This window comes from Aquarana catesbeiana, linkage group LG11, assembly GCF_042186555.1.
Source record: "Aquarana catesbeiana isolate 2022-GZ linkage group LG11, ASM4218655v1, whole genome shotgun sequence".
NCBI classification, from domain to species: Eukaryota; Metazoa; Chordata; class Amphibia; order Anura; family Ranidae; genus Aquarana; species Aquarana catesbeiana.
In genome coordinates, this window is record NC_133334.1 from 226,858,614 (window position 1) to 226,886,079 (window position 27,466).

Here is a 27,466-nt window from a genome sequence, read left to right on the forward strand (position 1 = left end):
GTCAGTGTATGTAGGTCAGTGTATGTAGGTCAGTGGTCAGTGTATGTAGGTCAGTGTATGTAGGTCAGTGGTCAGTGTATGTAGGTCAGGCAGGTCAGTGTATGTAGGTCAGGCAGGTTGGTGTAATGGTCAGTGTCAGGCAGGTGTGTTTACTGCTGGTCAGCATTGATGGGCACTGGTAAGTCACACAACCCCACCACCCAGCCCAAAAAAAAGCCGCGACCCCCCCCCCCCCAAGCTTTTGGACTTCGGGCTGAAGCCCCTGGTCTTTTAGCCACCTCGCAACGCTCCTGCTGACAGGATGTGATGACAGTCTTAGCTGGTACTAGAGGGAAACAGTATCATTGCAACAATGTTGCAGATTGTCTTCTGATACTGCAGGTAAGATAGCCAGCTTCCTGCTATACTCACAAACATTAATTAAATAAAAGCATGTCATAGCAAGTGACATCAACTGCCTGAAGGTCTAATCAAGTCCATCGGTACTGCCAGAGGGCCAGGAGGTGTCCAAAATTTCACTACCCTGGCTCTGAGGAAGAGGGTTCACCCTCGAAACGTGTCAGACATTTTTGGACGCCTCCTGGTCTTCTGGCAGTACTGATGGACTTAATTAGACCTTCAGGCAGTTGATGTCACTTACTATGACATGGGTTTACTTAATTCACATTTTGTGAGTATATTTATTGCTGTTTTTATCTTGGAATACATTTTTATTGAGGTATTTCGCTAGGTCGGTACGCCCTTTTCTTTTTTTTGTTGTTTCACAATTGGCATTCCCATTGATGTGGAAGGTGTTCAGTTAACTCTGGTTCGGCAGCATCTGGAGTATTCTGTCCAGTTCTGGTCACCAGTCCCCAAAGGATGTTTTTAAGCTGGAGAGAGTCCAGAGAAGGGCAACTAAATTAATATGGGGACTGGAGGACCTCCATTATGAGGAACGATTTAGGCGCTAAATTTATTCTCCCTGGAGAAGAGACGCTTGGGAGAAGATATGACAGCAATATACAAATATACCAACGATAATCCCAGTGTAAGTATGGAACTTTTCAGTCCCAGGGAGTGTAAGAGGACACGGGGCCACACGATGATACTGGAAGAGAAGCGGTTTAACCTTAAGCTGTATAGGGGGTTTTTCACTATCAGGGCGGTAAGGTTGTGGAATTCTCTTCCACAATCTGTGGTGTCGGCAAGAAGTATGGATAGTTTTAAAAGACTCTTGGATGTTCATCTTAGCGAAAACAATATATGGGAAATGATTTTCTACACACACACACCAACACAGGTTGAACTGGATGGACTGTTGTCTTTATTCAACCTTGCCAACTATGTATCATCCTCAAGCAATGTCTTTATGAAACTGACCATCTGTTAAGGGTCACAGTCATGTTGGAACAAAAAAGGGCCTTCTTCAAACTACTGCCACAAGGTTGAAAGCATACAATTATGTAAAATGTGTTTTATATGCTGTAGCATTAAAGGTACCTTTTTAGTGGAAACGTTTTAAAGTGGTGCCCGCATAATTTTAGCCATATAGCAGATGTTGTGGTCAACAAACTTTTGGCCATATGGTGCATTTGCAGGTTAGTAATCATTCTTGCTCTGGTCTCCTTCAAAAATGGCGCTGCTTGTTACCGCTACCTGAAGACTGGACAGCTGATGCTACAGATGAGGAGTCTGGCACCCTGTACTTATTGTGTTGGCACTCCATACAGCTGCTTATAGAAATTCCCTCTATGGGAGAGCTCTGAGACTTGCAGGGATTCCTGTGTGGATAGGTTATTGGGTACTCTGCTAGGGTTGGGATTATTTTATCTTTCTGAAACAAATATAAATGTAAATGGTCAGTCTAGAGTACCTCTGACTTTAAAAATGAGCTTTATATAAATCAGCTGTAATGTTCCCATACATCATCATTTAATACTGTATTATCTGAATCACAAAATACATCAGATTATCTTTTCCCATATGTCATCCCAGCCATGAGATAAGTGTCCTTATACTTGATTTGGGTTATGTTATTAAATGCTCTTCCTAGAAGGATTTAATAACATTATTGATGTGTGTTTGTATGTACATAAAATTGAATAATTCCTATTTCGATTTGTGTAAACTTGCATAATTCATGTTTATTATATTCTCTTCATGCTACTAGAGCCTTCAATATCATAGGAAAATGTATTATCCAAATGAATAATGTTTCAAACACTGCCGTTTATATTGCTTTAGTACATGAGATAATGTTTATTGGCCTATGCAAGGTGAACAGAGAGGCCATGGCTACACTGCAGAGAATATTGTAAGCGAGGGTAAGAGATCATTATAGTGTATGCCAACCCAAACAATAAAGCTATGTTTGCTCCATTTTGTTAAATGTACAATTTAAAAGTGTTTTGAAATATCTGCTTGATAAGTGCAAAATGAAGCTGTGGTCCTGCCATCTATTGAACTAACAGCTTCCTGGGCTCTCTGCTTTTTCTCCACTGATATTGGTTGTCATCATTTCTTTGTGTGGACCAGAAAAATTTCCCCCACCCCTCCATATGTTAGGGGAATGAGGAGAGGTTCTCCATTCCTAACATATATTCCATCCTAGTATGACAACACTGCTGCTCCATAGATACAATGCAGTGAGAGAGTGTTGTCACCTTGGGACAGAAAGTGTTACTAGTACTAGTAAAACGTGAAAAAAAACGATTGCAGCCACCACATCTAATGCCGTGTACACACGGGCGGACTTTTCGGCATCAATGGTCTGACGGTCTTTCTGACGGACTTTTGATGGACTTCCGACGGACTTTTGAACAATCGGACTTGGCTACACACAATCACACCAAAGTCCGACTGATTCGTACGTGATGACGTACACCGGACTAAATTAAGGAAGTTCATAGCCAGTAGCCAATAGCTGCCCTAGCGTCGGTTTTCATCCGTCAGACTAGCATACAGACGAGCGGATTTCTCAATAGGACCTGGGTCCGGCGGAGTTCTGGGAGAAAGGTTTGAAACATGTTCCAAATCTAAAGTCCGTCTGATTTTCGACTGAGAAAGTCCGCTGCAGGTCCAATGAAGCCCACACACGGTCGGATTGTCCGCTGGATTCGTTCCGTCGGACTAGTCTGGTCGAAAAGTCCGCCCGTGTGTACACGGCATAAGGGCTGCCAAGATGCAGTGTATTACAGTTTTGTTCTTGGAGTTTAGATGTTCCTTTTAAGCAGGTTTACTTATTTTACGTATTAATACTGTAAATGTACATCTGAACACAATGGTACCCAGCACTAGCCTAGTCTTCCAATAACTGGCCTAGTAGTGTATTTAGGTTTTGTGCTGCCCTAGGCCTGACTAAACTTGTGTACCCCTAATTTAAATATGATCCAACCCTTCCTGTCAAGGCCACACCCCTTGCTGTTTAAGACTCACCCTGAAATTTTCGCGTGGGGACACTAGTTCTGAGGGCCTCGGGGGGGCAATGGATTCCCTTAATTTGCATAGATTTCCTTGCGCTTTCTGTTTGGCTATGGGGCAGGAAGTGAAGGGAAATCTCTGCATTGGGACAGGGATGGTAAAAAATAAACTGACAGGGGTTATAACCCTCCCTTACTCTATCCAAAATGGAAAAAAAAAGTGTTGCCTATAGTTCTACTTTAAGCACAAATTCCTGATAATTTTATGGAGAGGACTAAGAAGAAATAACTATGCCAATGGTGCAGCAGAACCATAGCACAGTAAGGAAGGTTTGTGGTCCAGGATGATAGGACAGTCAAAATTAGAAGCAGCACCCCCCCGCACAGTTGCGGAAGCAGTGCAGCCGCTTTATACGGGCCCTAGACTTATTTGCCTCTCAGCCCAGTCAACCCCATAAGACTGGCGCTACACTAACAGCTCAAGCCGGCGGGGACTCTTTCCGTGCTGACCCCTGCAAAGTGCTGCCCTAGGCCTGGGCCTTGTTGGGCTAGGCCAGGAAACAGCCTTGATACTGGCCTATATGCGGTAACTTCAATTAAAGATCTCTCTCCTTTTCCTCCTCTCCCCCTCTCCTCTTCTTCCTCTTCCTTTTCCTCTTCCTCCTCCCTTTTTTTTTTTATTTCCGTCTCTCTTTTTCTCTCTTCTCGTAATTGGTCAGGTATAAAAAATCCAGTCATACAATACTCTATTTTGGTAAGGGATAATGTTGGATGCTGTGGTTTGGATGAAATATCCTTTTAATATATGCATTTTTTTATAGGGTTTCCTCACTGGCTTCAATGTTCAGCGTGATTCCCACAATCTGCTTTGGCTTTCAGGTAAATTGCAAAAACTGACAGCTAGGTACATATCTTCTAACTTCATTGACAATATATGATATTACTATTCTACAAAAATAACCCATACACATCCACTACTTGATGGCCCTGCAGTCTACTTTTCAGGAAATTGTTTCCTACTGTGTTTTACTGCCTCCACCCAAACTGCTCCTTTTCCTCCTCACTTCTGTTTGTTTGGAACTAACAGTGCATGTCAGTCACACAGTCATTAGTACTGCACACTACAAATCCTATAGTCCCTAGTTTATTTTTGGAGCCATGGAGAACAATACAGGAAGCCAGATCACAGCCACAAAAAAAATTAAAAAAAATGGAGGAGGCTGTGAGCAAAAGAAGTGTGTGTGTGTGTGTTGTGTTTTTTTTTTTTTTTTTTGAGTTGAGTACATACTGATAGATTTTTATATAAAGCAGGACTTCAGTCATTTTTTCATCTTTACATCTGTTAAATCTCCTGCCCTTGTATTAACTATGGATAGTAAAACATTTACTTCCTGTTTCTTGTCGGGTAAAAAGCCTAGGCTTATGACATCATGCACAGCTCTCACTCTCATGAGAGTTTGCCAGAAAGGAAGGATGGGATAAGTCATAAGAGGGCCAATGAGAGCTGCAGGGCTGGAGCTGTGCCTCTGTGTGTCTGTGTAAACCAAGGAAGTGAACAGGCAGCAGCTTCAGCTGCCCACAGTTAACATGGTTGCAGCCAGACTTAGTGGAGGGAGATTTCTGCAGCATATTTGGCAAATACAGAATCACAGTATATATAAAATAATATACAAAGTGGTTGGAGGGAAGCTTCAGAATGGCAAAGATGTTTTTATTACAAATTATGTGAGCAGACTGCAGTTCCTCTTTAAACTGAAGTTTAGGGTCACTTTAAGTTACATATGGTTTCTGTTCTGAGAGATAATGCTATGCAGAATATGGTTCCTTTCTTTTGGTCCTGGTCCCCATGCTTATTAAAATATTCAAATAGCACAGTTGGATTTGAATCGGGCATTAATCAAGAATATCCCTGAAGAGTAGGTTACACTATGGCAATGCTGTATTGACTTGAAAAAAAGGAACTTGGATATTAACCTCAAAATATACCACCCCAATTCCTAAAAAGTGGGGATGCTGTGTAAAATCTACATAAAGACAGATTGCAATGATTTGCAAACCTTATAAACACATACTTTATTCACAATAGAAAATATAAAACATGTTAAATATTTAAACTGGGAAAATGGAACAGGGCAATGTTTACCACGGTGTAGCCTCCTCCAATTGCTGGAGTTTTTTGGAGAGGAATGTTGTCCCATTCTTGCCTGATATAGCCTTCTAACTGCACATTGGTCCTGGGTCATCTTTGTTGTCTGGACTGCAAGTAGGCCAGTTAGGCACTCAGGCTCTTCTAATTCAAAGCCATGCTGTTGTAATAGATGCTGTATGCGGTTTAGCATTGTCTTGCTGAAATATGCAAGGCCTTTCCTGAAAGACGTTGTCTGGATGGAAGCATATGCTGCTCTAAAACCTGGATATATTTTTCAGTATTGATAGTACCTTTCCAGATGTGCAAGCTGTCCATTCCATGCACATTCATTTACCCCCATACCATCAGCGATACAGGATTTTGAGTGCTGATAACAAGCCAGAAGGTCCCTCTTCTCTATAGTCCAGAGAACGCAGCACCCATGGTTGCCAAAAATGTCAAATTTCGATTTGTCTGACCACAGAACAGTTTTTTACTTTGCAACAGACCATTTTAATGTGTTTTGACAAGAGAAGATGGTGGCATTTCTGGATCATGTTCAAATATGGCTGCTTCTTTTTTTTTTCATGATAGAGCTTTAACTCGCATTTTTGGATGGCATTGCAGACTCTGTTCACATACAATGATTTTTTTTTTTTATATTCCTGAGGCCATCACAGAATAATGCCTGTATTTATTGCAGTGCTATCTGAAGGCACAAAGGTCACCAGGATCCAATATTGAGTTTCGGCCTTGTTCTTTGTGCACAGAAATTTCTCCAGATTCTCAGAATCTTTTGATGATATTATGTACTGTGGATGATTATACATTTAAAGTCCTTGCAATTTGACACTGAGGAACATTATTCTAATATTGTTTAGATGCAGATTTTCACAGGTTGGTGAACCCCTGTCTATCTTTACTTCTGAGCAGTGGCAGACCCGTCCATAGAGGGCGCACGGGTGCCACCCCCCCATCCATGTTTGCGGCCCCCTGATCTACATATCAGGGTGCCGGACTATGGATTTCAATGGGGGGGGTGCTCTAATAGGCTTCAAAAAAGGGTGGCCCCGGGGCGTAGGGCACTGCACACCGATCCAAACCCATTTGTGTGACTGGATTTTTGCTATTTTCACACTAGTTCCTCCCCGCCAATCAGGAGACAGGTCATGAGACCTGTTTCCCGATTGGCCAAAGCATCAGGCGATCCTATTGGATGCCTAGCACTTTGGCAGAAGAGGCGACACATGACAGAGGAAGCCAGGAAGGAAGCTTGAGGAGCGGATACCTGCACTCCCGGAGAGGAGAGGACACCACAGCCCGCCACACGAGCGAGTAAGTGCCAGACCGCCTGCGGGGTGGGGGGGTAGGGGGGTTCTGTCAGTGCCGTGCCCCGGGGGGGGGTGAATTTGCTGTCAGTGCCGCACCGCTGGGGGGGTGATTTTTGTTTGCCACCATCCCAAAAAAACAACCCACCAGCCACCACTGCTTCAGAGACATTCTGGCTCTTTAAGATGCCCTTTTTATACCCAATCATGTTACTAATATGTTGCCTATTAACCTAATTCATTGCAAAATGTTCTTTCAGCTCTTTGTACCCATTGCTTTGCCAGCTTTTTCTTGCCCTGTCCCAACATGTTTGAGACTAGTTGTTGCTATCAATTTCAAAATTGCATTCTTTTCTTCTTAAAATGGTACATTTTCTCAGTTTACAGTTAAACCTTTTTTGGAATTGGGCATATATCTTCAAGTAGTTCTGAACCCTTAGATTGCTGCTAGTTTGCTAAAGCACTGTGTATTATAAACCATAGCTAGCTTTTTCATTTTTTTTTTCTCCACATCACTTTACAGCCACTTCTATGCCTCATGCACACTGGGTGTTTGGCCCCAGTGCATGAGATCCAGCATTTAGGTGCAGGAAGAAGGCAAAGGTGTACTGTCCAACCCCCGTTGTTGGCAGCGTGTAAAAGTCTGAGAGGCTGAAAGCTGCTGCGGCTGGGCAGTGCACAGAAAAGGATGTACATTTAGAGCATTTAGAGCACTATGTGCGCAGGGACGAATGCCCAAAACTCAGGCAGTCTGCGTTCAGACTTTTGTTCCTGGGCACATACTGCCCTAAATGCCAGTACCACTGGGTGCACTATCCAACCCCATCCAACTGTCACAACTTTTAGTCTCACACCATTTTGTACAGGCCGCTGTCGAGGGGGCTGGAAAGTGCACCTGTACCTTCAACCCGTACCAAAATGCCAGGATACCAAGTACGGGGGCTAACCAACCAGTGTGCATGAGGCCTATCTACATGCATGTATTGAATAAAGCAGCAGCTGCAGGTCACTGCTTAGGATGAGCTTCCTTATGGTTACAACCACAGAACATGCTGCACATTTACCAACAGCACAACCGCTTTATATCCATTGTAAAAAATGTGACAGGGTGATAGCGCAGGAGGCAATTTGGTTGACATGGACAGTGTTGTCACCTTTATAGTAGTAATCGCCTTGTCGAGGACCTTAATGATGGACTCCTATTATGTCTTGAATTTAAATTAACATTTTAGGTAATTGGGTTTGAATCTACTGAAAATGGCCTACATTTTAGGTTAGCAAGGCAGTAAGTCAAAGAAACCCGTTCATTAAGTTTTTTATTATTTCCATTTGACTTATTTTTTTATTGACTTGACATTTTTTGCTAACCATGCATAACACTACAATGAAATGGAATTATATTTCCGTGTTTTGGATGGCAGTAAATCTGTATTCAGCAAAATGCTATCCGTACATAAGAAGCCTTCAGTAAGAATGTTATATGGAGTGACTGCCCATTAGTAGTGTAACTGCTGTGTATAGCCAACAGCAATCCCATCTTTCAGCTTTAATGTCTTGAAAAGGGACATACCAACTGATGTGACATAACTGCCTGTTTCTTCTTTCCAGTGCCATGAAGCTTGTATCACGATTTACAGCAGCATGAGGAACAAGTGCCTGTCTAATTGGATAGCGGTGTCTGTGGTGTCCATGCTGATCTGCCTTCTTATTTACTCCCTGACAGGTAGACAATTGCAGATTTTCTTTCATCCACATTATAAGCTTCCAAATTACATATACAGGCTTGGAACATAATATGTTTAGACTACAAGAAACAGAAATGTTGTTGGGTGATCTAAACTAATTGTATAAAATGTTTCTTGTTTTTTTTTTTATACAGGTTGATATATTTTGTACAAGTTTGAGCTTTCATTTGCATGACTAAAGCCTTGTTCACACGATCGGACTTTCCGCCAACAAAACCGTGGAATTTTGTCCGAAGGGCGTTGGCTCAAACTTGTCTTGCATACACACGGTCACACAAATGTTGGCCAACAATTACGATCGTAGTGACGTACTAGACATACCACATGTTTTTTCAGCTCTTTAGCGCCACCCTTTGGGCTCCTTCTGCTAATTTTGTGTTAGTAGAAGTTTGGTGAGTGTTAATTCTTCACTTTTCTTTTCGCATTTTTCATTTAGCGCTTTTCAGTTCGCGCTTTTCAGTTCGTTTCTGAGCGGCCGTTCGTCAACCAGACATGTTGCGGAATCGAAGGAGATAACGTGTTATTTATTATTGGCCTTGGAGTTATTGCTTTGACATTATTTTTTTGGTTGAATAATAATGATTTGATTTGTTATATTTTCTATATTTTTGGAAGCATAGAATGTACTTTTTGGTTAAGTTCTATTGGCAGATAGCATGTCTAATTTTTCTTTTTTCCTTTTTTTTAATGCACAATAAAAAATTGTGTAGAATAATACTTGGCTATGTGTTTTACTTCAAATGACTTTTGAGTTTGGGAGTAGGCAGTAGACTTGTGCACAACGGAACATTTTGTTTAGTTTCGGTGCGTTGTCATTTGTAAAATACATCATTTTTGTTTGCTTATATTCGTTTTGTTACGTTAATTCGTTTTCGGATAGTTCGCTATTTCTGTAGAACATGGCTTTTTTTCAGGGGGAACTTGGTGGAACCACCTCTGGCTCAGACTCTTGGGGGGGGGGGTGCTCAGCACAATCACTTGTAAACACAGAAGTCCGGTTTCTGTGTTTACAAGTGACAGCTCTGCACTCTGTGTGTAACCCCCCTGAACTCTGCACTCTGTATGTGATGCAATCCTGGAATTTATTACCCCTTTAAGACCCTCCTACTGAAATTTGACTGATCACACCCACTATTTGATGTGATTTGGAGGGTGTGAGTGGATGGAGGGGTTTTGGGGGGTCATGGTTAAGTTCCAGCACCTATTGTTTGAGAAAAAAAGCCCTGCTGTAGAGTGTCGATTTTCGTTATACTGAATCTCGAATCATGTCATATTCATTCATTATATCCGCTATAATTAGTTGAAATTCAATATTTATGTATGTGTATATATATATATATATATTCGTGATAATGATTCGTAGTTTGGAAAGTCGTTTATTGAATCTGTTAACACACACAATGACAATATCTCTTCTCCTCTGCTCAAATACAATACAACACCCTTCTCACTCAGTTCTCAGGAATGCACTTTGCCAGTAATCCAACCTCCAGCACCAAATGAATCAGCTGATTGGACTGTAAAATTTACTTTGAGTCGACCTTTTGTTTCATTAGATCTTTAGCGAATTACCGAATCATGTCGAATTAATTCGTTATATCCGCTATAATTTCTTTCGTATTAGTTGAAATTCGTTATTTTTTTATTCCGACATTCGGATGCATCTGAAATAACGAAGATGCAAAATTTCGATTTGTTACGAAGCGATTTTCACATGTCTAGTAGGCAGTTACATTTTAAAAATTACAATGTAAAATTGACAAGGGACACCAACATAGTTGTATCTTTGATCTTAAAAACTAGGGGATAATGGTGTTGTGGTAACTTTCCCCCCAAAAAAAAAAAAAAAAAATATAAAAAAAAGCATAATATTATTCTTGTATTCACTAGAAAAAAAAAAAGCCTTTGAAAATGTATGTGCAATAACTCCATCAGTATCACCCAGCAAAGTAGTTTCATTATTACCCCGCAAAGTAGTTTCATTATTACCCCATTAAAAAAGAAGAGAATTGTGCGCTGCATTTGGAGATTTCATAATTTGCCACGTCACGAAAGTTTATGCTCTAATACGAGCGCTAGTTTATAAGACCGACTGCTTCCGAGCATGCGTGTTTGTACTTTGAACTTTTGTCCGATGGACTTGTGTACACACGATCGGAAAATCCGACAACACACATTTGTTGGCGGAAAATTTGAAGACATGCTAGCCAACATTTGTTGGCGGAAAGTCCGACAACAATTGTCCAATGGAGCATACACACGGTCGGATTTTCCGCCCACAGCCTGACATTGAACATTTCCCATCGGAAAGTCCGATCGTGTGTACGGGACTTTAGACCCTAATGGACCATGTGTCTCCTCTGGGGCCCCCGAGTGCTGTAAAATTGACATGACTACAGCCCTAGCAGATCATGTGACTGCTCTAGAGCACTCTAGCACTGTAAAACTGGCATTACTACAACTCTAGCAGACCAAGTGACTGCTATGGGTCCCCCTAGCATTGTAAAATTGGCCTGACTATAACTTAGCAGACAATGTGACTGCTCTAGGGCTTGCTAGCACTGTAAAATTGGCAGGACTACAACTTGGGAGACCATGTTACTGCTCTGAGGCCTGTTGGCACTGTAAAAATTTGCCTCACAAAGATTTGCATAGATATCAATAGCATTTGGCAAATCATTTTAGATATAATGACTGTTGGTACATTAGTTAGTTACTCGATATCAGGCTGGATATAAATCAATTATTTTTTTTTTTAAATCGTATTTGTTTGATTTTTAAATCGATTTTTGATTTTTATCAAATTTATTTTAGTAAAATGCTTTTGGAGTAAAAATGTATCTAAAGATAGTTTTCTATTTAAGATACATTAATTTTGTTTATTCAGCATGAAGTGGGCCTTAGTTATATAGCGTGAGGATGTATTCTGCAATACTTACATTTTTGGTAAACTCGTTCAATGAATCCAAGCGCTGCATGCAGAGATAACATGCATATGCACTAAATGATTGCATTCACCCAATTTCATAGTAACCATAAATTAGAAATAGAAAAAAAAATAGATAAACCAAAGTTCAGGAATATTCCTTTATTCCATTGTTTTGCAAATCTATGTACACTGCAAACTGTATGATTGAATCGGTTCTGATATCGCTGTTTTACTAACCTGACAGCTTATTACGCTAAATAGGAAACCTTCATTTTGTTTGCAAATATTAAATATTCTAACTACCAGCAAGAATAAGTCCTTACATTTAAAGAGCACCTGTCATTTCAGATCCATCATGGCAGCACCTGTTAGCGGGCATCCTCTTACCTGCTGCCGCCATGTGCCTCACCTTGTTGTGTCACTGCCGCATCACCAGCCGTCCCATTAAAGTGAATGGGACTGTCGGTGAGTCAACAGTGGGTCAGAGGAGGAGCCTCTGCAGGAAAGAGATGACAGTTGCTCTTTAAAAATGATGATTTAAATCGAGTTGATTTTAAATCAAGCCTTTTTACTAGTGATGTAAATAGACTTGATTTAAATCAGATCCACCCTGCTCGATATGATTTCATAATCTTGTTAGGTTCAACAAGACTTCCTTCCATACTCATTACAGGGTTGGGTTTTATTTTAATTGCCATGCCACTGTACAATCCTAAAACTGGAGCATGCTGATTACAATTTCTAGCTATCTGATAGAGGTGTGCAGGTAGTTTCATTCACTGCAAATTACACTAACCGAACAGTATGACAATTTGGTGGCTGGAAGGCAGGCTTCTTACACGCATACAATTTGGAGATCTGTAGAAGGTTGTTGGATGCAAATGCTTAAAATAGCAATCCATCCCAAATTTTTGGGGAAGGTATATACTGTAGTCCTGTCTCAACTAAGATTTTCCCTCCCCTTGTTTTCTGTCCAAGTGCCAGAAAAGGCATTGAGAGAAAATATCCACAAAGTGAGCACAAAAGTGAGAAAAAAGACAAACTTTTGGTTTCACCTTAACCAAACATTTCGAATGGAACAATGCTTGACTCATCAGCTGGGATGGTGGTGCTTTCTGCCTGTCCCATACCCCAAAGTAACAAAGAATGAACAATTTTGAATGTTGCTGTGTTTTAAGGTGTTGTGGACTACTTATCCTTTGGCTTCAGAGTTTAGCCGGTTCCCAACATTGTCACCTATCTCCCCATTCCAGGTATTTATGGGTATCTGACTTTTGGAGATTCCGTAGCTGCTGATATTCTGATGTCTTACCCTGGAGATGATGTGGTTGTGATAATAGCCAGGGTACTGTTTGCTGTATCAATCATCACCATCTATCCAATCATCCTACTGTTGGGCAGGTAAGTGCCTAAGGTGAAACCACAGGAAAATGTGATGACTGTGAAGATGTTTTTTGGAAAGCACTGAAACTATGTAAAAATTGTTTGGTAGACCTTTTTTAACTGGAATTTTATGGAATTTGAATTTCCCAAGCTTCACGTGCTACTGGGTAGGAGCTGTAATCTCTTGTAATGTGATTTCGCAGCCTTCCTTTGTGAATAATACAGACAGCAGTGCTTGGAAGCAGTTTACACACAGGGCTGCATTATCAAAGGGACTTAGGACAGTGGCAACCACAAAGATTATTATGCAGGACAAAGGGTATGCAGCTCATTTTTCAATGTCGACAAGTAGTAGAGTTTAAGATATTGATAGCTGGGTGTATGGTTTGGCAGTAGGTTTTTCTTTTTTATATGGGAACAATTGTCTCTTAAAGTAAGTATCCACTGCAATTTTCACTGTCCATATTATGCACTTGCATATTGTAGTGTACCCCCTTTTAGGAAGATTGTTGAGCTAAATAAAAGTTAACGCATCTCTGATGTGGCTACTCACAGATCTTTTTCTTTCTGTTACTGTAAGAAGCAATTGTTTAGCTAGCTTAATGCGAAGCTTCACCCAAAGGGGGAAGCTCTGCTTGTTCGCATCCTCCCCCACTCCACTGCCACATTTGGCACTTGTTTTTGACAGGTACCCACTCGCCACTTTTTGGTAAGATCGCCACAGCGATCTTCAAGTATGTCCGGCCCCCCCCCCCCCCCCCGCTGCCTTCTGCGACACACACAGGTCCCAGAAGAAGACTGGACGATTCTAAAAGTGCAGCGCTTTTGTAATATGTTGGACGATTTATGTAGGATATTATTTGATTATATGCACACATACAGTACAATATTGACATACTGACCAGGCCAGAATTCAGTTGATAATTGTTGAGTTGTCCAAGCCAACTCAATTTTAACATATCAAAAGGACAGCTGATGACCCTTTGATATGTTGATTTTATGCAAGTCTACCTAGGTATGTGAGGAATGGCCTGTTAATCAAAGGGTACATTGTTTATATACTCAAGGATGATAAAGGACCATAGAAGTGTTTATTGATGTTAATTAGACCTGAGGGGGTATCCATGGGAAATGGTCAACCTAGGTGGTAGTTTTTTGACTGCAGCTGTTTATAGCTAGGGGTCATTATCTGTCACTCTGAAAGACCGAAGCAGATCAAATGCCTAATAGAAACAGAACTGGGTTCTCTGAAGGTGTCTGAATGCTGCACAAATAGCCTGTCACATATTTTATATTTACTCTGTTGGATTTTGTCGTCTGTTGCAAGTATCTTATAGACTTTGTTCTGTCTGAAGTTTCAATAAATGCATCTCTCTGTAAGAATCGGGTTGCTGCCAGAAATGATTTGCATCATACTAATAATAACTAATTTAATTATCATCCCACTACTACATCACTACATTGGTGCCGTGACTCTCTCTGGAAGAACCGATTACTACTACTAATCACTAATGTAGTGATGTAGTAGTAATCAGTTCTTCTAGACAGGCTATTTGTGCAGCATTCAGACACCTTCAGAGAACCCAGTTCCTTCTGTCACACCTTTAGCCAAAACGGGCTTCCTTCATATACACCTTTCCTCCCCTCACATGGGTGACAAGGGCTGAGCAATTTGATTGGCCATTTCTATTAGGCCTTTGATCTGCTTCTGTCTTTCAGAGTGACAGATAATGACCCCTAACTGTAAACAGCTGCAGTCATAAAACTACCACCTAGGTCGACCGTTTCCCATGGCTACCCCCTCAAGTCTAACATCAATAAATACTACTTCTATGGTCCTTTATCATCCTTGAGTATGTAAACAATGTACCCTTTGATTAACAGGCCATTATTGACATACCTAGGTAGACTTGCAAAAGATCAACATATCAAAGGGTCATCAGCTGTCCTTTTGATATGTTAAAATTGAGTTGGCTTGGACAACTCAACAATTTTCAACTGAATTCTGGCCTGGTCAGTATGTCAATATTGTACTGTATGTGTACATATATATAATATCCTACATAAATCGGCCAACATATTACAACAAGCGCGACTCGCACATGCACAGTAGGGATCCGGCAGTGAAGCCTTCAAGCCAATTTCCCTTACTGAAGATGCCTGCGCCTGCACCCGAAGCCTATTGAAGAATCGAGTGCCAACATCGCTGGATTCCTGGACAGGCGAGTGTCCTTATTTTAAAAGTCAGTACAGTATTTGTAGCTGCTGACTTTTCATTTTTTCAGGGGAGGCTGGAGCTCCTCTTTAATCGTGTAGATGTATTGCCTTCCGAACATTTGCTGCAACTCCTGACTGGTTCTAAAATTAACCTTGTATGCTGTTTTCCTCAGGCTGTAAAGAGTGTCCTCAGCTAAAAACTGATAAGATAGCTGAGAGTTGTACTTATGCAAAATAGCCAAAGTTTTAAAAAGTTTGTATTTGTGTTATACGTACCATCAACTGTGTGCTGGAGCTTTACCAATAATGTAAACAAATAAAATTTTGTGATTGTTTTTTTGGTACTACAACTGTTGTGGTCTTTCTTTCTTTCTTTCTTTCTTTCTTTCTTTCTTTCTTTCTTTCTTTCTTTCTTTCTTTCTTTCTTTCCACCTCTTTGAGGACTTGCCTGCTGTGACAGGGGAAGAGGATGGGGGCTTAGCATTTACACTAAAGTCCTGAGATTTGAGATGTTGCTGTTCTCTTCCCAACAGCCTACCCATAGCAATAGTCCTAAGAGTGTACTGACTATGCTGACAGTTCTTTTGTTACCTGTCCTTTATTTATGCATACAGTGGGAAAAGGAAAATGCCACTCCAGGTGAGTGATGGGACCACGTAAGCAGGTGAATGGACTCCTCCCAAGGGTGCTAGCCTTGGCTCCCCGGCCATGCAATAGGGTAGAAAGAATTGGATCTCTGCACTCCAAGGTAAAAAAGTCTCTTGAATGTAAAATCCGTAACATGAATGACACCACAGGACAAAAAAACAGGTAGACGCGTTTCACACAGCGACGCTGCGCTTATTCATTATGAATAATGAGCGCAGTGTCGCTGTGTGAAACGTGTCTACCTGTACCTGATTTTTTTGTCCTGTGGTGTCATTCATGTTATGGATTTTACATTCAAGAGACTTATCATTTACTTTTTGGAGTACAGCCATCCATTTCTTTCTACTTTATTCTACTTTATTTAAGCATACTTTGCTAAAATCAATAACAGTCCTGTCAGATTTGACACTGCTACCTATCATGGAAAGAGGTCATGGGGGGCTCATAAAATTTTTGCTATGGGTTCTTTGATTTTTAGCTATTGCCCTGCATGCAGATCTACCCTAGGTACCATGGGCCTGGAATTGGTTTGCCATCCCAAATCCCTGTTGGTATATCACTTTTACATAATGTTTCCTTGTTCCACAGGTCTGTTCTACAGGAGGTCTGGATGGACCACAAGCACATGACAGTATATGTGACCCCTTCCTATGAGCGCTTTGTACGGATTACACTTACAGTACTATGGATTCTGGTCACGCTCATCATTGCTTTGTTTGTTCCTGACATCAGTGAGGTCATTTCCATCATTGGAGGAATAAGTGCTTTCTTCATCTTCATCTTCCCAGGTAATTGGTTTTATTTGTTTGGAGTAAATTATTACCGAGTAGGAAAGACACTGTACACTTTAACAATTCCCTTGTTTATGTGATAGTTTAGAGCTCACTGAGTACAATACAATTCTCCCAAGGTAGGACCTATAATATCGAGCATCGTTTCATTGACTGAGTGCTTGGGACAGTGGTTAGATAGTCAGCTACAGCAGCTTGTCACACAACTCCTGGGTTATTTAAAGGATACCAACCATCTTGAGAATTATGGATAGCTTTACCTGGGAGGAGGGAGACTCTTGGGTTCCATGTGATGTCACAAGCCTGTATTCCTCTGTATCACATTAATTGGGGATACAGAGATGCCAGGCTGCGATGGGGGCAAAATTTTCACCATTACTCACCAACCTTTTATATGGGTTGGTGGGAGTGGTCCCGCATCTATGGTGGTGAGAACCCCTTTCGACCATAAAGTACACTAGAATTTATTTAAGATTAATTGATGATCTTGTATTAGTTATGAAAGATGATGTGGAACAGCTGGACTAATTTCTTTTGTACCTTAATCAGAACAATAGGAACTTACATTTTGCTGGCCATGCGAACAATAAAGAAATCAGGACATGCAATTAGAGGAATTCTGGTTCCTGCGAGTCAGGCGTACATGTAGTGGTGATCAACAATTTAGGCATGAGGTATCTATACAGAGGTAGATTTGTTACCCCAAATGGATGTTGGCTAGGGCCCTCACCATTGCTAGAAGTAAAAAAAAAATGGGACACCTTCTAAAAGGAAGCAAATAACATAATGTCTCAAATGGAGCATGTCAACACCTTACAGTGTAGATTTCAACAAGGTGAAATGTATTATAAACAGATATTTGCCCATTCTATGTAGTGACAGTATTTGTGCAGAAATGTTGAAAGATGGCATCAATATAGTGCCTAGAAGGACACCTAATTTGGGCAGTAGCATATCTCCTAGCTTTCTCAATCCAATTGGCAAGGTCTCCACCACCTGGTTGCACTTTAGGGGCAACTATAAATGTGGGATTTCAAGTTGCTTTTGTTGTAATCACATATTGAAGGGAGAGACTGTCCATTCTTCAGTAAATTAAAAGAAGTTTAAAATAGAATATTTTTTTTTAATTGTGACACCCGTTACTATACAGTATAGAGAAAAAACAAAATGTGGCTCAACATTTCAATAATCATCATGCGGGGGACATGTCAGCGGTATGGGTCCAGATCATTGAAAAAGTAAGGGCACCAAAGAGGGGTGGTGATGTCTTTCGTCTGTTATGTAGAATATGGATATTTCAATCCCAAACCCGCATACATAATGAGCTCAATTTTGAATGGGACGTTAGCCACTTTTATGAATGAGTTGTAGGATGCCTTCTCTCCTGCATGAACTGGTGTTGAAATTCCATCCTAAATGTTTACATTGGTGAAGTGAATAAAAGTTAATTTATATGCGAGATGGATTGAGCAATTTTACCCAAGAATAATTTAGTGTATTTTTAGTGATAAGGATTCCAGTAATATGTGTATTTATGGCTCCAATTGGAGTGTCTGTTTTTGACATCTGTTACTTGATGTGTAGTACGATTATTGGGGGGGGGGAGAAATTAGTGGTGTGCTCTCAGGCCAATCACCAGACAGGTGTGTGGTGGCTATTTAGGGATCATGCTCTCGATCTCCCGTTTTGGTATGAGCACTAGCATATGTGTGAAATGCGTTAACAGCTACAGCCATACTCTGTGTCTCATGTGCTGTCATGAAATAAATGACTTAAAGTGGTTGTTAACCCACTGTACTAAAATAGTCTTATCTCCTCTGTATCATAATAACATTTGTCCCTGTGCCTGGGTAATGTAAAAAAACGGCCGATCTGTACCTGTATAAACTGCACTCCGAGCGTTTAGCTGACATGTCAGCTCTCTTGTTTCTCCAGCTCACAGCTGAAGTGGGTGGGGCCGAGCTGTCTTGCTGATGTCAGCCGGTGGAGGAGGGGGAGAGAGGAGAGAGAGAGAGAGCCGACAATCAGCTAAGTGGTGGGAGACATTTATACAGGTACAGATTGGCTGAGTTTTTACATTACACAGGGACAGATGTTCTAATGCTACAGAGGGGATAAGAAGATTTATTATTAGATACGATAGGAGTAGGAGCGGGGGGGGGGGGGCAGGCGCAGGTACGAGGTACGAGCAGGGAGGGGAAGGGGGAGGAAGACAGAGGACACAGGCACAGGTAGAACTGCAGACAGGAGAGCTGCGGCTGACGGAATCACGTAAATAGACCACAATGTCAGGGGCCTCACTAGCCACGATTATCGTGGTCTGTTTGCAGGGGGCAGGGTACAGCCAGGCAGGATTAACCAGGTATTTTAGGGCATATAGGGGTCCAAATGACACAGCACAAGCCTTGTGCTGTATAACATGCTTTAAAGGAACAGGATCAGTTTTTTTTGGGGTTAAACGCTTCTCTTTTCTTGTTCGGGAGTTTGGCTTAACAACTTGCCAACCGTGCTATAGCTGAATGACGGCTACATCGCGGCCGACTAGTTCTGAGTGGGTGTCTATTGATGTCCTCCCGTGCTCGCGCTTCGTTTGCACCCCCTGGGGCGTGCAGCTGGGAGTGTCCATGATGGCTAAGTCCTTGGGACCCAGCGCATTATTGATCAGGGCAAAGGGCCAATAACAGAGGCCTTTTACCATATGATCGCTCTGTCCAATGATGGAGTGATCACTTTGTCAACAAACCAGCGTCATGTCCAGTTCAGCTCTCTCCTCTCCATCACAATGCTTATCAGTGCCATCATAGTGCTCATCCGTGCCACATCAGCGCCATCACAGTGCTCAGCAATGCCATTTTAGTGCCACAATAGTACCATCACAGTGCTCATCTGTGCCACATCAGTGTCATCACAGTGCTCATCCGTGCCACATCAGTGCCATCACAGTGCTAATCCATGCTACATCATTGCCACTACGGTGCTCATCAGTGTCCTACAGTGCCTCACAAAAGTGTAATATGTAGTCAGGAAATTGGATGTATAATTTATGTGTCTAGAACACCTGACGGTGCTCCCTGCATGTTGGGCCCCTGTATGTGGCTAGTCTGTGTAAAAATCTCACACATGTGGTATCACCATACTTGGGAGAAGTAGCAAAATGTACTTTGGGGTGTAATTTTTTTCTTTGTACATGCTATGTGTAAGAAATATCTTTTAAATAAAAAACTTTGTATAAAATTTTTTTTAAAAATGTGTTTATTTTCTTTCCACATTTTCCTAAAACTCATGGGGAAAAAAAATGACAGGTTCAAAAGACTTATTATGCCTCCTAGGTTATGTTTTAGGGTGTTTGCTTTCCAAAATTGGGTCATTTTGTGGACGTTTCCATTGATGGTGCTCCCTGCATGTTGGGCCTCTGTATGTGGCTAGGCTGTGAAAAAGTCTCACAAATGTGGTAACACCATACTCAGGGGGAGTAGTAGAATGTATTTTGGGGTGTAGTTGCAAGTATGCCTGCTATGTGAGAGAAGTAACCTGTTAATATGACAATTTTGTAAAAAAAAATCTTAATTTTTCTAAAAATTGTGGGAAAAAATTACAACTTCAAAAACTCACCATGCCTCTTACTAAATACCTTGATGTCTACTTTCCAAAAAGTGGTCATTTGGGGGTTATTTGGCACTATAGCTTGTAAACTCTATACCCTTCACAAAGACCAAATAATATACACTGTCCTTTCCCTTACCTTCCCTTTCCTCCCCTTCCCTCCACCCCACTCAGCTCTCAGAGCTCGCCTCACTGGGCTCTGCAAAGTGTAACTTCAATTCTCTGCCCATTTTTCTCACAGCTCAGACAAGCTTAATAAATGCTGGACTTTGGTCGGATATAAATAGAATACTGCAGACAAACGGGTATAACTTTATAACTTTGGTAGGAGGATTTGTGTCATCTGTGTATCACCTGAGGTCAGTCACTTCACTAAGCATATGTAAGGGTTTACAATCACTGTAGTTAAGATTTGAGCAATCGCTAAGCAAAATACTTCTGCCCCAAACTGTGCACAGATCCATTGGGTCAAGTGTAATGCCGCGTACACAAGAACGGAATTTCCTTAGGAAAAATCTTGGATTTTTTTTCCCGCACAAGCTTGGCTTGCACACACATGGTCACACAAAAGTTTGCTGAACTTTCGACCATCAAGAACGCGGTGACGTACACTACGATGAGCTGAGAAAATGAAGTTCAATGCTTCCGAGCATGCGTAGGAATTTTGCGCGTCGGAATTGGAACAGACGAGCGGAATTTCCGATCGGAACTTTTTCCAACCGAAAAATTGAGAACATGCTCTCAATCTTTTGCTGGCTGGAATTCTGCCAGCAAAAGTCCGATGGAGCATACACACGGTCGCATTTTTTGGACCAAAAGCTCTCATCGGACTTTTGCTGGCGGAATTTCCGCACGTGTGTACGAGGTATAACTTATGCTGTCCATATTTTGGTGGTGTCTGTAAAAATAGACTTTGTGTGTGGATATGAAAATGTATGCTCTTTGTAAGCAATGTTTTATTTATCTTTTTGTATATTGCAGGGCTGTGTCTGATATGTGCAATGGAATGTAAAGCAATGGATCCAAGGAAAAAGTAAGTGATCCTATATACTTAAAGAGTAACTTCACTTTTGCGGGACAAATATAACAAAAAAATTAGCATATACAATTGCTACACAAGCCGTATTGTAAATAAATGATTTTAAAAATGACCTTTCCTTTTCAGTCTGCAGCGTTGTCATTTTCTGTAAAATGTAATGCAATTTGGCTACCTGAAGGCATTCTGTACACAGTTTGTGTACATAACATTCCGAGAAATATCATTTCCTGCTTGAGTGATTGGCTCGCTCATTTTCCCAGAAGTGTGCACTAAGATATAAGTCAGATTTTAGGCATCTACTACAAAAAAAAATTCATTCTTTGTGATATACTCACAAAGGGTAAGTACTTCGAAAGGGATGCAGACCTTGCAACTTTCCTCATTAGAACACTGCATCACTTTGCAGGTGGATCGGTTGATTAATAATGAAAAAGTCACTCCTATTCAGCTTCACTCTGCACACAACAATCAACTATTACTTCAGAGCAGAAACCGGAAGGAATCTGCAACAACATTTGTTCATGTACATCACCCAGAGGGGAGTGTTTTTTTTTTATTTTTTTTTTACACTACAAAAGTGGTTACTCTTTCACTGCTTCTTGCTCGCCTCATTGTAAAATGACAGACAGGAGCCGCTCTGGCTCGATCTGTCACCCGCGGCATCAGCGGATGACCGATCACTAAAGGCCCGCTTCCAGTGTCAGTGTCCAATCACAGCAGACCACATGACAGTTGTACACAATGTAAGCTCTAAGGAGTAGAGCCCTCTGATTCCTACTGTATTAAAGTGTATTGTATTTGTACTGTCTACCCTCAAGCTTTAAAGCTCTGCGTAAACTGTCGGCGCTATATAAATCCTGTATGATAATAATAATAATAATAATGAATGGCTTCCTTTTATGACATTCATTGTATACAATTGTGCTGCTAGCTATGATTGGTCACGTTGATCACATGGTACAAATAGGGCCAATTACGACCCTTTTGTACGATGTCATTAGCTGTGACCAATCACAGGTAATGACAACAATTGACCGTGTCTACACACTGTCATTTAGTAAAAATATTTGCTTAGAACAGTGAAATTCACTGTTATAATCAAACATAGTATGTGAAAAAAAAACCTGATCAACTCCCCAGAGTGGTACAGTGTTACTATGGTAACACTATTACTCTAGTGGAAAAAATCAATGTGACTAAACACCAATTAATGGAATTAATCCGATTTTAGTCATATTGTGTTTAGTCACATTGTTTGATTTTAGCGTTGCAGGTTTTTTCACTATTTCTATATATGCCTGGTTTTAAGGGTACAGTGTTCAGAAGCTGACTATTTGGTGCAGATATTACCTTTCCTTTTTTTCTCACTGTATTGCTCTGGTAACAGTTAAGTAAAAAAATTTTAAACATTGAAAAAATGATTTATTTTTTTACATACTGTCACTAGTGGGTGTCCCTGGTCCCCGCCATACCAGTTATATGATGACACTGTACTGCACTGGTGACAGTATGTAAAAAATAATGTGAAATATTTTTTTGTAAAATGAAAGAAAAATAAAAAGTTAACAACTTCAAAAAACGTGCCATGTCTCTTGCTAATTACCCCAGACTGTCTACTTTCCTAAAATGAGTCATTTAGGGGATATTTGTACTGTCCTGGCATTTTCTTGCCTCAAGAAATTGGATGGGCCTTCAGTACATCAGGATTGATAAACTTTCAGATGTATACCATAGTTTGTGGACGCTAGAACTTCCTACAGACTAAATAATATACACTGATTTGGGTTATTTTCACCAAAGAAATGTAGCAGAATACAATTTGGCCTAAATGTATGAAGATTATTTGCAAAATTTTATAACAGAAATGAAGAGAAATGCATTTTTTCCAAAAAAAACCCCCCAAAAACTGGCCTTTTTTTTTGTTTAGCAAAAAACAAAAACCCCAGTGGTGATTAAATCACCACTGTTGGACCTGATGGACTTGTGTCTTTTTTTCAACCTCACCTACTATGTAACTATATAATACCACCAAAATAAAGCTCTATTTGCGTGTTTTTGTTTATTTGGGTACAGTATTGCATGACCACGCAATTGTTTTAAAGTGCGACAGCGCTGAAAACTGGCATGGGCAGGAAGGGGGTAAAAGCGCCCTGTATTGAGGTGGTTAGTCTCAATAAGGCATTAGTCTCAATAAGCCAAATGTTTTTGTTGTTTTAACTACGTATTATTGTAGTTTTATTCCCTGTGTCATTTTCCTTACCTTTATAATGGTGGAATTCACATATTTTGGCTGCAGTTTGTAGTGTCATGGCCGATCAATTCCCCTATGTCCATGTATTCATTCACCTAACTTGTCCCTATTCCCTAAGGGGCCAGGTGACTTCTTCCGGGCCATGTAGAATCCAGCCCACATCTTGCCACTACAGGGTTTTAAATGTTACAGTAGATCTGATGCTGACCTGGAACAAGCATGGATCCAGCAGTGTTGGAAAGCAATATATCCACATATTTGCTCCAGGAGAGTAAATCACAAAAAGAATAAGAATTAACCTGGAGCCTGCAGCTTCACTAAGAAAAGTTGGCAATGGCAGCACCAGCACCCTTTCCCAAATACTAGTGTCTAATTCATGCAAGGACCAGACTTTTTGGCATCTGGTGTACTTGTATGGCAGGTAGGTTTATGCTCTAACTACCTATACACCATGGGAAGCATTTAGGTTGACGCCCTCTTTCTGCTAAACCTATATAGGCGTCATTTGGACCACAATTTTAGTGGGTGCAGTTAAACAAATAGTTACTTTCTGAAAAATATCCAACAATGTACATAATATCCTTTGCTGGGTCTTTTCTGTATTGGTGGATGTTTTTGATTGAAATAGGTGGGATTATATTTTTGGTAAAAGGTTGATCATCTTCTTGTATGGTAAAGCGTGGCGATCATTTAGCAGGTAATCACTCAGTCTGTAATGTAGATCTGACTCTTCCTCTTTTAATGTCTTTGCAGGACGTGCCTAATCGCCTGGGGGATCGTTTCTGTCCTCTGTGGAGCCTTCATATTTGGTCAGAGTACAACCATCGCCGTTATGGAACTCCTGCATAAGTTCTAAAATGTGTTGGATTTTAATTTCAATTTTTTAAATATTTTTTATATAACTTATGTTTTTGAATTTATTTCCAAAAAAGATTTGGATGACAATCTTTACACAGGTATAACAAGACAGAAAACGGATTAAATGGTTTAGCAAGTGGTTTGTTGCGGTAGAAGTAATTGTTGAAAAGGAATGAACGTCACATGGCACATAGCTTGTATCTTTGTAATTTTGCTGCAGGTCAGAAGGCAAAGCAAACATCTAAATGCTCGGGGCAGCATCTGTCATTTTTCTTTCAGCCCACTTCTCAATGGGTATATTTTTTATGTGAAGGCAGAGGCTAAGAAAATGGTCTTAAAGAACGACCAGGGGCATACGTAGAGCATATGGCACCCGGGGCGGATCCTATATCTGGCACCCCCCCTTTAAAATGTAAAAACACCCCACTGTACCCCCCAATATCTTTGTCACTACTGTGTACCCCCTTTCCACAACTACACCTCTGGACCGCTTTACATTACACAGCCCTCCCCAGCTCTGGACAATCAAATACCACCAAAAGAAAGCTCTATTTGTGGGGAAAAAAGGCTTCAATTTTGTTTGGGTGCAACTTCGCACGACCGTGCAATTGTCAGTTAAAGCAAAGCAGTGCCAGATCGCAAAAAGTGCTCTGGTCAGGAAGGGGGTAAAATCTTCCGGGGCTGTAGTCGTTAAGTCCAGCAGTTTCCGTCCTCTATTCAGCGCTGTTCACTGTCTCTCTCCCCTGCTGTGAGCAGCAGAGTGAATCCAACGGCCGGCCCTGGGTGTCAGTCACCCGGGTGTGGTCCGCACCCTGTCACAGCTCGCCTCTCCCTGCCCTGGCTGTCATAGCGTCGCTGCCTGAGCTCGGTGCCCTGCTGTCACTGCTTCACTCACAGGGGGTGGTGCCGGCCTGACCCTCCATCCCAGAATGTGTGGCACCTGGGGCGGACTGCCCCCCGTATGCCACTGAGGACAGCTGCACCTTTTGTGTAGATTGTCACTCCCTCACCTTCTCCCTTTCTTGGCCTTTGCATCCAATAGCTTGAAATAAAGCAGGTAACTTTTAAAAGCTGATGCAATGTTGCATTGACAACCCCCCAGCATTGCCTTATCTGTCTAAATATTGGTGGTTTCAATAAAACAAGGTAACGGGTGTGTTTGGGGAATCTCCCAAGAAGATGGCTGTAAGATTACGGTTATCTCTTACAGGGATTTCCCCTTCAGTGACTGCACATGCTTTGTCTTCAAGCAACCATTGCTTATTTTCAGTGGTAAGATAGTTATATATTTTTCTATTAAATAGAAGAGCTTTAAAGCTGAGCACTGTTCACCTGTTTTCAGACTAACTGCTTCCCATCCAGCGTATGTGTGTATATATAAACTGCATCCATGGTCCTGGTGTCATGTTTTAGCTCCGGCGATCAGCTTTACTGTAAAAGTGACCTGAGAGGCTGTACAGCAGCCTGATCACTTTTACAGGGTTTGAAAGGGGATCCCCTCCTACCACCACCTTTCTTGTTCCATCAGGGAGCCATAGGACTGCTGTAAGCAGTCAGGTCAGCAGCGCACAGAGAAGGGAGGGGGAGGAACATCCATTCCTCCCCCTCCTCTGTGACAAATGAAGCTAGAAGCATGAGGATTTGGTCACTTCCGTTTTCAGTTGTTTACCTGGCTTGTAACAGTCAGGGAGGCAGTAGAACAAACTGATCTGTGCTTAATTGGCTGCCTTGGAGGGCAAAAGAGGGATCAGGGGTCTAGTAGGGCCCAGATCTAGCCATAAAGAGGACCTTTCCCTCCTCAAGCTATCACAAGGAGTGTTGTTTATCCCCTGTGATAGCAATAAAGTTTAATGAAAAAATTTAAACAAAATAATTAGGAATACAAATTCAAGCGCCTCATCGCCCCTGCAAATGCAAACACTTGCATAGGACCCACATTCATATGCAGACAGTGGGTGTACCACACGTCCATTTCTCTGGGTTGAACTGAATGGTCTTTTTTTTAACCAGACTATGTAACTATGTGATGTATCACTGCGAATGTCGTAACAAGCAATAATTCTAGTGCCAGAGCTCATGTTTGAATCTAAACTGGTAACCTGCAAATGCGTTTTTTTTTTTTATAGTGTTCTCTGGAGATTTTTAGGTACTGTAGTTTGTCACAATTTTACAGATATGTGCAACTTGAAAACTTGACATGTTTGGTATCTATTTACTTCACACATCATTTTTTATATATTTTTTTTTAAATTGGGTATTCTATTGTGTTTGTAAACTAAAATTCATTGAAGTGTATTTTTTTTTCTTGAAAATTAGCATTTTAAACATGGCTGTACAAATATTGTGTGACATAAGAAATTGCAACAGCCACCATTTTATTCTTTCAGAAAATAATGTTTGAGGGATCTAAGTAATTAATAAAAAAAGATCCAAACTCAAAAACTGAAGACTTGCTATGTTATAGGTAACATCTAGAAATGGTAATTGTGCCAATATCCTGAAAATATAGTTTTGTCTTGAATTCCTCCAGAAAAATAGCCATGCACTTCTTGGTACATAGTTACTCCTAGCTGTATATGTCTGTAGTGTGAGATTTAAGACTCTGTGCTTCTGATTCTTTTCTTTGCTGGAAACTGACATAAGGAAGCAAAGCCCTCCCTCTATCAAGATGGTCACCTCCACACTAAGCTGAACAAAACTAGGTAAGTTTTGTCAGTATTTGGGGGGGGGGATCTGCTGCAGGGAGTCCACAGGCAATACTATTGACTAGAACGTTGCACTCTGCCAGCCATTTGTTGGGTGTAGTCCTCTTTTATTTAAGTCCTATTTATATAAGAAACTATCACCAGGAAATGTTTACTTTTGGGAAAAATGAACAGGGTATTTTTTGTTCAAAATATTGTCTAGTACCAAAGCCACTCCCTATTGCCCAACACTCAACAAGTTTAAAGCGGAGTTCTGCCTGGGAGAAAAAAAAAATAAAAATCAGCAGCTACAAATACTGCAGCTGCTGACTTTTAATACAAGGACACTTACCTGCCCTGGGAGCCGGCGATGTCGGCACCCGAAGCCGACCCGTCCTTCGACTCCGACATCCTTACTAAGGGAAACACGAAGTGAAGCCTTGCGGCTTCACAGCTTGTTT

At 41.1% G+C, this 27,466-nt stretch overlaps 1 protein-coding gene across 1 annotated transcript in view; it reads left to right on the forward strand.

The window, feature by feature from the left end:
• SLC38A8 (solute carrier family 38 member 8) overlaps window positions 1-24,626 on the forward strand; it is a 115,610-nt gene extending 90,984 nt beyond the window's left edge. The window contains exons 5-10 of the mRNA XM_073605448.1: window positions 4,223-4,280; window positions 8,466-8,580; window positions 12,785-12,932; window positions 16,368-16,567; window positions 21,155-21,206; window positions 24,217-24,626. Of these exons, the coding sequence (XP_073461549.1) occupies window positions 4,223-4,280; window positions 8,466-8,580; window positions 12,785-12,932; window positions 16,368-16,567; window positions 21,155-21,206; window positions 24,217-24,319 (676 nt within the window). The 3' untranslated portion in view covers window positions 24,320-24,626. The remainder of the gene's footprint in view (window positions 1-4,222; window positions 4,281-8,465; window positions 8,581-12,784; window positions 12,933-16,367; window positions 16,568-21,154; window positions 21,207-24,216) is intronic.
• Window positions 24,627-27,466: the final 2,840 nt, after the last annotated feature.